This window comes from Lepisma saccharinum, chromosome 11, assembly GCF_977018435.1.
Source record: "Lepisma saccharinum chromosome 11, izLepSacc3.1, whole genome shotgun sequence".
Taxonomy (NCBI): Eukaryota; Metazoa; Arthropoda; class Insecta; order Zygentoma; family Lepismatidae; genus Lepisma; species Lepisma saccharinum.
In genome coordinates, this window is record NC_139239.1 from 49153096 (window position 1) to 49167672 (window position 14577).

A 14577-nucleotide genomic window follows, 5' to 3' on the forward strand; every position below is an offset into this window, starting at 1 on the left:
TTTTTTAATGTATACTTAACTGGTAATGTAATCACGATATCAAAATTCTTTCGAAATTTTGAAATACAATGATGTCTTAGGTCTGGAAAATTACATTTTGTTGATTATTTATAGTCATTAACAGCAGGATTTAAAGATCATAAATAGCGATATTGACAAACTGCTCTTTTATATCTTCAGACCCAAAACCTAACTACATCTTGTAATGAGTCATATACAAGAACTAGTGAAAAACAAGGGAAACTACTGCATAATATTTTTTTAATGAAATGACAGTTTTTCTTTTAAAATGTTAATTTATTTCTAGGCTGTAGTTAATAAAAAATGTTCTCTTTCCAAATAATTGTCTTATCACAGGTAAAATAGTTACATTTATTTTCATAAAGTTATGAACTAGATATTATGCATGAAGATCATCAAGTGTACAAAACAAGAATGTTTAAAATGTCCAAAGTTAAAACAAAAATGCCATTTTCTGACATTCCTTGCTCCTGTCTTCACAATTGTTATTTTATGGTGACATTTTTAAAACTTTGTATTCATTATTTACACTGATTCACTTTCAGTAACTGTCAAATTTTGTTAATTTTGTGCATTGACATTGTATAATTTGCCATATACAAAAATATTGGTTCACTGTTTTCACTTTAATGTGTATTTTCTTTAACACACTTCTGAAATATTGAACCCAATAGAGCAGAGAAAGTTGATTGAATTTATCTGCATTCTACAATTATTTTCATAAAACTCACATTCACAAATTAAATGCATGTTGGTTTTTCTCTTGTAGGCACTATCACATGTTCCACCACTGAGAAATTATTTCCTGCGAGAAAATAATTATGCCAAAGTAAAACGACCTCCTGGCGATAGTTCATTTCTCCTTGTTCAGCGTTTTGGAGAACTTCTGAGGAAGCTGTGGAATCCTCGTAACTTCAAGGCTCATGTATCGCCTCATGAAATGCTTCAAGCTGTGGTATTATGGAGCAGAAAGAAGTTCCAGTTTATAGAACAAGGTAATTATTCTCTATGTTTGGTTTCCCATTCAAGGTAATTATTCTCTGTATTTGGTTTACCGTTGTTTATAACTTACATTCACTTAGTTATGATGTTGTTGCATTTGTTTTGCAAAACTTAGGGAAAAAGCAAGGATACATCCATGCCAAGAAAATAGATTGGATATACAATAGCATATATTGTAGTTTTTAGTTATTCTGTTCAATTAATTTTAAACTGCTACAATGTTCAAGTATTGGTATCATATTAGGAAAGCTTGATAGCCCAGCTGAAGCAATATTTGATATCATAATAGAAATTATGGAACTTTATGTAGGCCTTTATGTAGAAGAGTTTTTAATGATCTAATATTTTTATGTAAATTAGTAACAGAAGATTGGCAATGTTCTGAGCTGTTAGAGAAAATAAACTTCTATGTAACATCTTTTACAGCAAGGAACAGAATACTTTCTTCATGCCATTCTTAAGGTTAAACATACACAAAAACTCTCCAATAGTAAGAGTTCAGGAATCATTTAATGAGTTATTTCTAGTGCATGATTTGGACATATTTTTTGATTTATATGTTATTTGGTGCAAAATTCTGTAAAACTTTCTATTTGTATTGGATATGACTGTAAATGAGTTTTAACTGTATTCATAATATGTTGTTAAGCTATCGTACGTTTTAAAATTATTTTATATATTAACATTAACATGATTGTAACATTTGTGTGTACTATTATTAACATTATCTTTGTGTATATTATGTTCAGCATAAATGGGACTTTGATCCTGTGATGGATAAATAAATGAAATGAAATAAAGTTTATAACTTGTGATCTTAAAAGTTTAAGAGAAAGTGCCAAATGAAATAAACAACAAAAGAAAGCTTGTGAAGTTTCCATCAAGAATCGTGGGAATACTTTTGCACAGGAGTTCAAAGCCATGTTTCATATGACAATTCCCTGCTGCTCCTCTAATGTATACAAATGCTTAGTGACAAAAGTTTGTTCGTAGTCCACTTTATGCTCAGACTAATTGGGACTTGACCTAAGGTTTAAGGTAAGATCTGAACCACATGCCATTCAGGTGGCCCCAGACAATTTGCCAGTATGAATTTGTTATTTATGCAATCAAATATCAACAGAGATAAATTACAGTGAAATATAGAGGCTTCTTAACCCTGACAGAGAGATGTCTTGACACAAGGAACAACATTATCTTATAGTGTGGCACACACAGGAGATATACTATGTAGAAATTTAAAAAGAAATACACAGCATTTTTCGCTTGAAGTTCTGTAAAGTACATCTTCTTGCACAGGAAATACAAGGCACTGTCAACGTTCAAAGACAACAGTTCTGTTGGAGTACCACTGATGAAGAAAATTTCAGACAGGTATAACAGCAGATGAGAAAAATCATCCAGAGCCAGGGCTTGCTCAGTTGGTAGAACAGCAGCACAGTATACCAGAGATCTGCATAAGCTGATGAAAAATGCAATGTGCACTCCTTACTCCACAGTAATGTCGTGAGAAGATAGTGGTGCAAGCCCTGCACCTTTAGGAATGTTGCCCGCATCACAGGGCTCACTGCCTCTATTCCCCATTGCATCCTCTCACAATACAAGTGCATGTGACATTTTTTTTTACTTTCTCATGCTATGTCTGTATTTGTGACACATAACAAGTGACATCATCATCCATACTGTTCCTATAAAATATTCATCTTGCTGTAATCGATCTATGTTGATAGTTGGTTGCATAAATTATGAAGTCTCCCAGATGTTGGTCACTAGTATCCAAATGTGTCACTACACACGGTAGCTTTTGTCCCATTATCCTCATATGCTGAACCTATCATCATTTTGGGGGGCTTCTCCAATAGCATAGTGGTTCATCCTATGAAATAAACAACAAAAGAAAGCTTGTGAAGTTTCCATCAAGAATCGTGGCAATACTTTTGGCACAGGAGTTCAAAGCCATGTTTCATATGACAATTCCCTGCTGCTTCTCTAATGTATACAAATGCTTAGTGTCAAGGAGCCCCATGTTTTATTCCTGGTGAAGACAGACTGCACAATGAATTGGGTTCCACTTTAAACTGGTGGGTTAGTTCCAATTAGCCTATCTGAAGATAAATTGGAATTGAATATTTGTTTTCTTTGGCAATACTCATTAGAAACTTCCATTTACCTCAGAAAACATATATCTCTATTTTTTTTAAAAGTAGAATTGTTGTGGGAATTGCTGATATTGCTCATAATTATTTTCTTTTTGATCTGGTTAGGTGATCCGATTGACTTCCTCTCGTGGTTTCTCAACGCCCTTCATCTGGCCCTGAACGGAACAAAGAAACCCAATTCCTCCATCATCTACCAGACATTTCTAGGCTCCATGCGCATCTACACCAGGAAGATCCCTCCGATTGAATTGGAGGACAAGCAGAAGGAAGCTCTGCTCCAGATGGACGAGTACCAGGAGAAGGTCGCAGACTCACCTTTCTTGTACCTTACGTGTGACTTGCCTCCACCACCTTTATTCAAGGATGAGTTCAGGGAGAACATTATTCCTCAGGTAAGCCATTTCAAGTGTGTCTCATCTGTAGCACATTCTGGAAGGTAAATAATTCATTCTTCACTACATATGTTTGTGTTATAAAGGCATAGAATTTGATGTCCTAAAATTATGAAAGTATACATTGTTATTATTGGTAGTGGTTGGAGAAATGCGAGGGATATTTGAATTATGTTTTGTAATAAGACTTTATTGATGTCTAACTGAAAAGTTAGTGGAAAATTGTGACTTAATACTTTTGTTCACTGTATTATTCTATGCTGCAATTTTTTTTAATATATTTTTTTCCAGGTGAATCTCTACACACTGCTAACTAAATTTAATGCCCAGTCTGAAAAAGAATACAAGACTTACAAGGAGAATTTCATGAAGAGATTTGAGATAACAAAGTTACCTCCATACTTAATTTTATACATCAAGGTAAATATATACTGCATTCATTTTCACATTAGGTATTTGTTAGTTCTGAAGTAAGAAAGAAAAGCCTGTCAGTAAAATTAGTCAGTTTATAGAAATACAGTGGAACCTCGATTTTATGTATGCTTTTCAGGAGACCAAGGTGAAAAACTTGAAATGCAAAAAAATGTAAAATCTGGGAAACTTTTATGACATTTTGCTCTATCGGGACTACAAAGATTGAATGCATAATGCATAAAACTGGGGTTCCATTGTATATTTTATTGTGATTTCTACTATTTAATGCATTGTTATGAAAATGTATTTGTTTTTCAAATTAACTCGAAAAGCCTTGGTGAAATAATTATTTTTAGATTGACAATCAAAGCCTTCTAGAATATTGGCATATTCCCATCAATATGTTAGAGGATATAAGATACTAGCAAAGGGTGAAACAAACAATTATAGTGTTTTTAGCTGAAGTATAGTGATCATCTTACACGCATGTTCATCTAATTTAATTGCTCTGATGATCTGGTCTGGAAAACCAGGAGAAATAAGGGGATTTTCGTTTTATGTAATAGTGGACATCCAGAAATTGTTTCAGTCAGTTTATATTGTTATTAACAGCACTATCAAATCGGATTGGGGATGTGTTTATTTTGTTATCTATTTTGAAAATATTCTTTAAATAGATTTTGAAAATTTATTATCTATCTACATTTTGAAAAGTCCTCATTGACTGTTGTTGAGATAAATGGGGGATGACATTTTGTACATGCACCATTGTGGTGTTGCTGTTGAAAAATGTATTTCTTAAATATCTTCTTGTGCCTCGTGCTAGATAGAGCATGTTACCTGCTGTCCAGAGATAAGACAAAACACAATGCGATTGAGAAACCCATGAAAACATTCAGGCTTTCATTGTATTATTTTTGTGACTAACTTTTTGAGTTCAACAAATGTTAAAAGAGGGCAATGTGCAAATTAATGTTCATAGAAATGCATCACCGTGCAATTATCGGCACCAATTGCAAATCAGGTAATGATTAAAATTGGGATTACAGTGTTTCTCTTGCCATTGATGATAACGTTAGAACAAATTTGACCTCTTTTTTTGTGGAACTTCGTAATACCTGACACTTTGAATTGAATTATTTAAGTATAAAGTTGTGTACATGGTAGCTAATTCAAGTTCGTTGTATATTATATCAGATCACTGTTAAAGTTCCATTAATTACTTGTTATTTTCTTTTAGAGATTTACAAAGAACACATTTTTTGTGGAGAAGAATCCAACAATTGTCAACTTTCCCATAAAGTAAGTATAAATCCCATGCTATTAACCTTTAGCATGCTTTTCTTTAATTTCTTGTCCATATACAGTGTTAAATTGCTTTCCTCCCTTATTTCAAAGGTTTTTCAGAGAACCAACCAAAATGTTGTCTCTCAGAATTCTGATGTTTAGATTGAAAATTGTGATTAAGGATGCAGATTTCTTTTTGACTCATAAGTAGGGATGTAATTTTTTTTTTTTCTCAAAATATTGTTATTTTGTACTGCAATTCAGTGTTGCATTTTCATAGCTTACTGCAAAAGTAGGTGTTAATAAATAATAACTATTTTTAGGTTACTTTAATATTACTAGGACTACAAATTTTTACTTTGAATGATGTGTTGTTAAGAGAGCTGCTGTGGTTCCAGTCGGAAAGTGGGGAGGAACACATGGGAAAGACTGGCATTCAGTTCAAGGGATGGGTTATTTCAGGTGGGAGAATTTCCAACAATAACCCTACTTGGAACAGCTCTGGGGTGTAAAAGTGACTAGAGTGTGGTGCTGATAACATTGTCTACACCTCTGATATTTTGAATGTATGTGCCGTTCCTTCAAATACCTTCTCTCTCGCATGCCTTCTTCACAGCATGCTGCAATGACAAACGGTAACTTGACAAAATTTTACAAAGTTAGAACATGTATAGATGAAGTGTCAATCATAGCAGCAGCAAAATTAATTATCAAAATAGTATACATAAAGCTAACATGTAAACTAGAGTATTATACTGTGATGGCAGTAAAAGTTACGTGTAGTGAAAACATACACTTCATCTATGAAATTATTGCATCTTAAACACAGTTCATTATCACTTCCAGGAATGTTGATTTTGGGGACATTTTAACACCAGAAGTACGTGCTGAGCATCCCCATACTACGTATGATCTGTTGGCAAACATTGTCCATGATGGAGAACCTAGGAAAGGAACATATCGAGTACATGTTCTACATAAAGTAAGTAGGAATATATTACTTCTAAACATTTTATTTAAGGTTTTGTTTGTATATATAGTTTGAGACTTCTTATTGTTGAAACTTTGTGTTTTGCATCCTGTATCTAATAAGATATGCAGAGTGATCTTTTTGAGATGGTAATGTGAACCACTGGATGCAAGAAGGTAATGTACGTATCTGAACAGTGTGAATGTGAGCAGGAAGGGTGCTAATGTAGGGTGAATGGATGGTTTAGCGTCGATTCGCCTGCTTAGTAGCACTAGCTCACGAGAGACAAACATCGTGGTCACAACATGCAAAAGCGAGCATGTTGCATTTATAACACCATTAAGCCTTGTTTCCATGATATGAAATACACAAACATTACTCCCCTCCAGACTATTAGAAAGTTGTTGTGGGACATTCTAGCAGGTTGCTTTCCCTTGTCAACTGTACTTTCACCTAAAAGGCTAAACATATTTACTTCCATCTAGAATGTGGTTGGACTCTTTATTTCACGCTCTTTTTCCTTCATTCTTCTTCCTTCTTCTCTCCTCTTTCTCTCTTGTCCTTTCCACTCTTTCTAACACCTTCTTCCATTCTTTGTTTAACTTCAGTCCCCCATTCCAGTTCATTGTGTCTTCTTCACCTTTCTTCTCTATTTCCTTGGCCTCCTTCCATTTTCTCACTAGCATTCTCTTCTCCCTTCCTATCTGCTTAGCCTCATCCCACTCTATGTCATGTCCTGTTTCTCTCTTGTGTTTAAATATCGCATTTATCTCTCTCTTAAGTCGTACATCATCCCTATGTTGTTTCCACCTGTCTTTCAGCCTCTTTTTCGTTTCTCCTATGTACACACACTGACATTCTTTACATTTCACTTCGTATAAAATGTAGATAATCCCTTCCTCTTCTCTGTTTTCCTTTTTCTTTCTTTTTTCTTGTTTACTGTCTTGGTCAGCATATTGAGTTTTTATGTTGCATTGTATGGTGTGCAAAATTTTCAAGTGTTACAAGGACCAAGAGATCTTTTCGATGAGAGTACAAGTGTCACCATATCCCTTCACATCAGGGCATCGTAAAATGGTACATGTTTATAGGAAATTTAAATGTTTGCATGGCACAGGGTACAATTAGCCTTTGTGGTATGCACTGTGATTCATCATACCAATAACTGGTAATGAAGTGGACTCTTTTCTGCAATGTTTTTGTGACAGCTATAATGGATTACCATGTGTGTAATTTTGAAATTTCTTTCTTTCCCAAGTCAACAATAGTATTCCTCATATTCTTGTGTATTGTTGAGAAATGAGTTCCATTACATATGATATGTGTGTAACAATGTTCACATTGTTATGGATTAACTTTAGTAGTTACTAAGGCAATTCAATTCAGCCTTTGTGAAATTTGACATTGTGAGATGAATGTTGAAATATTTTTAGAATGTAGTTTCATAACCACTATAGTATATGAAGTACGATGTAGCGATTGAATTTGTATAATAATGGAAGGTGAATAATGCAAGCATGAAATATAATGTTTTTATGAAGTACTGATACTGCACATAATTTCTTGCAGGGCACAGGAAAGTGGTATGAAATGCAGGACCTTCATGTAACTGACATCCTACCACAAATGATAACCCTGACAGAAGCATACATTCAGGTGAGTGATTGTTTAGCCAATTAAGAAAACATCAGCACACAATAAAAGCTTTGCAATGGCTTTCCCCATCTTGTACCCTCCTGAACTCAAAAGAAGAGGATTGAACTTGCAAAAGTTGAAAGGTTGCTTTTTGTGATGTGATGCAACACCATAATATTGTTAACATCCATTTCCCACAAGTATTACAGAATGAAGTGCAAGGATATAAAAATGTCTCAATGTTTTACAACCGCCAACTCCATATTTTTCGTACTGTAGTAACTGCTCAAAGGCAGGAAATTAGTGAGCTACGAATGAGTAGCGTACCCTGGTCATGGAAATCTAAAACAACGATCACACGTCACCCTGTAACTGATTGGATGATTTTCCCCTAATGGGAGTGAGGCTAGCAGACTGGACCTCACAGGCTCTTATGCCATGTGTTACATTTTTTATTGATCAGGAATGTGCTGTCATGTCCTTTGCTTTGGCTGGTGCCTCTTTGGAGAAGCCAATTTCTTCACCAAGTGTAGTCCATGCAAACTAGTCAGATTAATGCAGGAGGTGGCCTTTTCAGAGGGCACTCAAATATGAGTCTCTTCACCTGGAAAATACTTGAGGAGGCTAATGCATAAACCTATGGCAAATAGGTTTCCTTAAGATTTTGTAGGCCTCCCCGATGGTCCAGTGGTACCGTCGTCACCTTGTAATAAAGAGGTCCAGGGTTCAATACCCAGTGGAGACACATAGTGGTTCAGATCCCACTTTAAACTGTAGGCTGATTCCCGATTAGCCTTACTGTGCATAAAGTGGACTTAAAACACCAACTCAATCAGTCAATCAAAAAAAACTTAGGGTTTTGTGTTCTATGTCTGCTTATGATTGCCCCTTCATCAATGTAAGGGGTAATATTCCTAAGAGGGGATTCACAAGTCAGCTTGTCTTTCATGTAGTTCACCCTGGTAACTGCGTTCTTGCAGGTCAGCAAAGCTCTGGCACCTGGACCCACAGCGAGTATAATCCTCTGTGGAGTTGTCCATCCATGTGCTGAATGCCCTTTGCATCCTTAGCTTTTAGCATAGGTATGGAAATTGAAGTCCTCAGATATATTATTACTTTTAGTCTAGGTAAGATATTTATCTCCACACACGAGTTTTAATTAATGTTTGCTTTACTTAAGACCTGCTCTTTATGTATTTGTTGATAAGGTCATTGACCCCATAAATCGAGACAGATGCAAATAGCCTTGGTGCTGAATCAACCAGGAATTTTATTTCATCCAATCATCCTTCATCCTCATAGCCAAAAGAGGCAGGAAAGTGATGCAAAGTAAATAGAAATTTAAAATCCATATATTATACTCTTTTGTAAATGTTCTTGCCATTCTAGAACAGTGATAAAAAAAAGAGCAATACAGTGGACAGTACGTACCTTTAGGTTTCGAAGTAATCTCCATCAGCATCTAACACCTTTTGCCAACGTTCCTGCAGCTGCACAATACCCTGGTGATAAAACTCGGTGGGCTTGGATGCAAAGAAGTCCGTGATTGCGTTCCGCAGGCATCCCTCATTTGTGAAGGATCTCCCACAGAGGTGGTTGTCTGTTGGTGCAAGGGCCGGTGAATATGGTGGATGGCACAATGCCTCCCAGCCAAGTTGCTGAAGGGTCTCCTGGGTCATCTTTGCCACATGTGACTTAACATTGTCGTGCAGGAACAGCACACCCTTGCGATTCACCAATGCCAGCTCCTTCTGCCGTAATGCACGGTGCACCCTTTGCAACTGCTGAGAGTAGAGTTCAGCAGTGATGGTCTGACCAGGTGGAAGGAGCTCGTAATGCACCACTTGCCGACAATTCCACCATACAGAGAGGATAACCTTTCGTGGGTGCAGAGGTGGCCTTGAGGTGTGAGGAACAGGGTCACGTGGCGACAACCAATGTCTGGTATGCTTGGGTGTGTCGTAGAGGACCCGCTTTTCGTCACCAGTGAGCAAGCAATCAAATATGGGTGTGTTCAGGTGCCGAGTGAGCAAGGACAAACAGGCTGTCACCCGTTGTTCCTTGTTGGCTGCCGACAATGTGTGGGGTACCCACTTGCTTAACTTGTATGACTTCCCTATCCCATGCAGGTGCAGTCTGACTGTTTCAGTGGAATTATGGAACCTTTCTGCAAGTTCATCACACGTTAGGTCCTCCTCGATGGCTGCTTTCAGGGCCCTGTCATCCAACACATGTGGTCGTCCACTGCGAGCTATGACTGCTGTGTGTGCGCAACGTGCCTGTATTACTGACAGACGATGGTCAGACTAACTCCCGATTGCTTGGCAGGCACGTGCGTCATTTCATTTCCTCTCTGTGAGCACATGATTAATGGGACGTCAAAAACGGCAAGAACTTTTTTGGTTACCTTGTAGTTTTACAGTTAGGCAACAAGTATATGATTCTGTGAGAACTTGACATAAGATAGTACCTAAGATGTACCAACTTGTTAAGAGAGCTGTGTACTTTCTGGTTGTATTTCATTAAGATTGAGAAACAACAGACTATTTTTACATTGTGATTGATGCATACAAGAATCATAGAATGTAGAATGTGTTGTAAATTTACAGTTGATACATATTTGTTGTGAAACATTCTACAAATATATTCAGGAGTCATTATGAGCATTAGTATCAATATAATGAAATGTTTAGTGTTTGATATGTGATACATCATATTGGGATGAAGCACGTTAAGTGCTCGAATTTCAATTTCACCACCAAAATTCCGAGGCTCGAGACCTGGCCTGGGTAATGGTGTTCTATCCATTTTATCTTATCATCACTCATCCTCATATATGCAATTAGTCAAAAAGTAGCAGTAAATAACAAAAATACACATAAATATATGTGACAGAATACTGGAATAATTTATTTCTTTCGTGTGGAGGTTAGGATTGCTCTCTTGTTGAGTTCAATTGCTGTGCAACTTACAAAGTGCAAATATATGTTGGTGATTTAGAAAGCTGAAATAACTTCTCTGTATTGTTATATATTAATCATTAATTTCTTCAAAATTTGTATATTTTTAGTATTGCAACAATATGGTGAACTTACCATTTAAAAGTCACACTAAACCAGCACAAGTAACCAAATTAGAACTTTGCCAGGCTTTTGACTTTGTCTCAAAGTCATCAGTGGAATCAAAAGCTTGGTTGAGTTTTAATTTGGGTGTTTTTGTGTTGCCTTTTAATTGTTAATTCCAACATGCCTGTGTCAGCACGTTAGATATTCATGTTGGATCGGAAAAAACTATCCAATTTGCAACGTGGAAATGCGCAACTTCAATGTTATGTTATGTTAGATATGTATTTTAAAAACTTATGTAAGGTGCATCCAGACAGCAAGTTTCAATTGGCAGTAGAAAAACAAAGATGTAATTTCCAAACCCTTTTATTGTCAGTGGTTACTGCATACCGTCAACTACATGCTAAGTCTCCACCATTAAATAAGAGCATCTGTTTGTATGTCACCACACCTCCCATTCACAAATGTAGCCGCTGTAGTGCTATGGTCACAATTGTGCACACATGAGTTGTACCTCCCTTGGCAAAGCCACAGGTGCAATTGTGATACAAAAAGCTCTTTGCCTGTGTACTGCATAGTGAACATGTTCGAGAGAAGTAAGCAGCTTGGTCTGTCATCAGTTTCTTGAGTGCAAGGAATTTGAAACTGGTAGACATTCATCGTCAACTGTGTGAGGTGTGTAGAGACAGTGCTGCTATCTGTGATTACATTGTAGAGGTGTGGGTTAAGATCTTTAACGAAGGATATGAAAATGTGCATGAGAATGAGCGGAGAGTGCCTGGTTGCACACCGCAGCTTAAATATAATACCGAGGTTTGCTGGGAACAATTAGATTATCACCTTACAGCCAAACTCAACACCAATAAATTGAAGATAGATATTTACATGTAGTCCTGTATCTGGAGAAGTATAAAATATATGCCTTGGTGACGGGCATTTTCTTGAACAGAACAACTGACAGAAGTTGGTAACACCTGTTTTTCATTACAAAAATAGTTTGTAGAAATATAGAGTCCATTGACAATAAAACAATTTGACAATTACTTTTTGTTTGTGCCAATCAGTACTTCTTTTATAATTATACATATTATTGTTGTTTTCTTATTCTCCTCTTTTTTTCTATCTTTCAAGATTTATGAGCTAAGAAAGGAATCCAGAAAAATGTCTGACTCAGGATGACAACATGAGAAGAATTCTACACGACATTCTCTTTGAGTTGAGTGAAAGGAAGGAACTCGTCAGCTACAAAATCACATTTTCAAAGAAATGATAGTTGCAATGTATATTCTGGGAATTCGGTTTGAAAGTATTCCAAAACTGTCTCAGTAACAGTATTTAACTTGTGAAGTTACGCAAGAAGTATCCTGGATCATACTGATTCAATAAAAGATTGAAAGCAAAAGTTGTTTATTATTGGGGAGTCAATACAGATGATTCAAGAGAGAGGACAGCTCCTTTTGTTTCTCTAGAGAAAGTTGGTTTGAAAAATTTTGAGAGCCATTTCTCTGATATATTTGTGATCTTTGGTCAAGTATTTGCATGAATATGTTCATGATATGGCATACAAATATGTGCTACTTTATGTTCGCTGGTTAGGTGTGATTTAGCAGCATTTTTGTCTGTCATCTTTCCCATTGAATCAGGATGTACTTAGAAGCAGATGCTCTTCAGATGAACAATAAAATTCTGCTCATTGATTCAAGCAGGTAAGCTTGGGATAGAGTTTGAGATAAGAATAAGTGTTTGAAATTAGTAATCGCAACTCATAAAACCAGCAAACCATCACAATTTAGCAATTATTATCTGCTATTCATATAATTTGGTTCATCTACAACTAACAACTATACTTTTTTGTGTAACATTCATTTTAATTTATTAGGCTGACAATTTTTACTACTACATAATTCTTCACACAAATAGCTTTTAATACCACATGCTGAGCAGAACATGTTTGTAATACCGTCAGAAAGCAGGAATACAGGAAACACAGCACACATTTCACCAGCTTCTTGCTGGCAAGGATATTTTCTTCAAGTGCCATTAACATAGCTTCTGTTTTATCACTTTGTTTTATTGTAATTGTGCTTCAACAGAATACATATTTCTTATCATACTCATTACAACAAAGGAAATAAATATATTCATATCATTCTGGATACTTTTGATGCAGGAACATAGAGCATTTGTTCTCATAAGTCAAATAAAGCAATTTTTCTCATAAGTCAAATAATTCCCAGTTTCTTTAAATAAAGAACTAAAATATTTTTTAAATGTTTTTACAGTTGTGAATTTAGCAACTGACACTACAGCTTTAACACTGAAATATGATTTCATTGGATGCCAAATGACACCTAAAAATAAAAATGAAATTTCAAACTCTGATCCACGAACATGTCTCGTGGATTCTTGATTTTGGTGGGATTTTGTGATACATCTATGTTTATGAGTAATGCCAGAATCACACCACCACATACAATAGGGAATGTGTGATATGTTATGCTGGTCAGGGGATAAGCAGTGCAACTCAGAAGAAGCATTCTTGTTTGCAACAAGTGTATTTGGTGTTTACATTTCTTAAAGTATATTCTAAATTGTTCTATATAGGACAATAGGCAATCTTTTGAGAAGATTCCAGAGCACAAAACCTTTAATTCCTTTGCTAGATCGCATGAAAAAAGAAAATGATTATTCGATGTTGAAAGGGTGAAGCTGATACTGTTTCAAAGCTGTTAACATTTGGTCTTTCAAGAAGTGAAAATCTCTCATCTGAGAAAATCGATACTGTATTGGCTTTAGTGTTAGAAGAAACGTTGAATGAATCATAGTGCTCAGAAAGGAGAAAATTAGAGTTTAGGCTGGAATTTATAAAACTTAACATCAGCATGGTCAAAAACTTCGTGAGAAAAGTTCCCAAAAATATCAACTTGTTCGTGATGTAACTTGTTTGGATCCAAGCATTATTCTCCACCATCCAGAAGAGAGTGGAAATTGTGCACGAAGTTTTACTCCGATCAAAAAGGATTTCAGAAGACTGCTGAAAAAGAAAAAATCTCACATTATAGATCATGGAAATTCTTCAGTGGAAGGTGGATTTGGAAACCTTCTTTGTCAGAACATTTTAGAATGCTATTAAGAACATGCTAGGAGTCGAGCACATCACAATTGAACTAAAGACTACTTTTTCTGTAATTGCCTCCAGACAAAGGTATATACATTACCTTAAGAAATAGTTTTCTTAACATTAAGGAAGAAAGAAAAGAAAATTTGATTATGAAGTTAAAGAATTGAAACAAAAACAACAAGAAGTAAGGAGGAACTGCAGTACAGTTGCAAAAGGCAGCGTTGCAGATTTAAGATATCACAGTTGGAGAGGAAATGTGGTGTGTAATTTTTATTATAGGGTTTTTTAACAGTACATATCATCAAGAATTCAATGTTCTTATTACTACCAGGTAACCAAGAAAGTTCATGCGGTTGTTACAACTGTCCGTAGTTTTCGTGGGGTAGTACGCAGTTCAGCCGCCAGGGGTACATGTATGTGTGATTGGCGGAAAGCTCATTCCTTGGCACGTCGGCTAACGTAGATAACAGGTCGCAGTCGATAGTTCGGGAGCAAGTATTCGCAGTGAACC

At 35.9% G+C, this 14577-nt stretch overlaps 1 protein-coding gene across 1 annotated transcript in view; it reads left to right on the forward strand.

The window, feature by feature from the left end:
• The window catches only part of Usp39 (ubiquitin specific protease 39), a 37210-nt gene extending 24860 nt beyond the window's left edge, over nt 1-12350 (forward strand). Inside the window, exons 5-11 of the mRNA XM_083131801.1 lie at nt 791-1016; nt 3288-3574; nt 3866-3994; nt 5229-5290; nt 6122-6257; nt 7815-7901; nt 12077-12350. Coding sequence (XP_082987927.1) covers nt 791-1016; nt 3288-3574; nt 3866-3994; nt 5229-5290; nt 6122-6257; nt 7815-7901; nt 12077-12124 — 975 coding nt within the window. The 3' untranslated portion in view covers nt 12125-12350. The remainder of the gene's footprint in view (nt 1-790; nt 1017-3287; nt 3575-3865; nt 3995-5228; nt 5291-6121; nt 6258-7814; nt 7902-12076) is intronic.
• The last annotated feature ends 2227 nt before the right edge of the window (nt 12351-14577 follow it).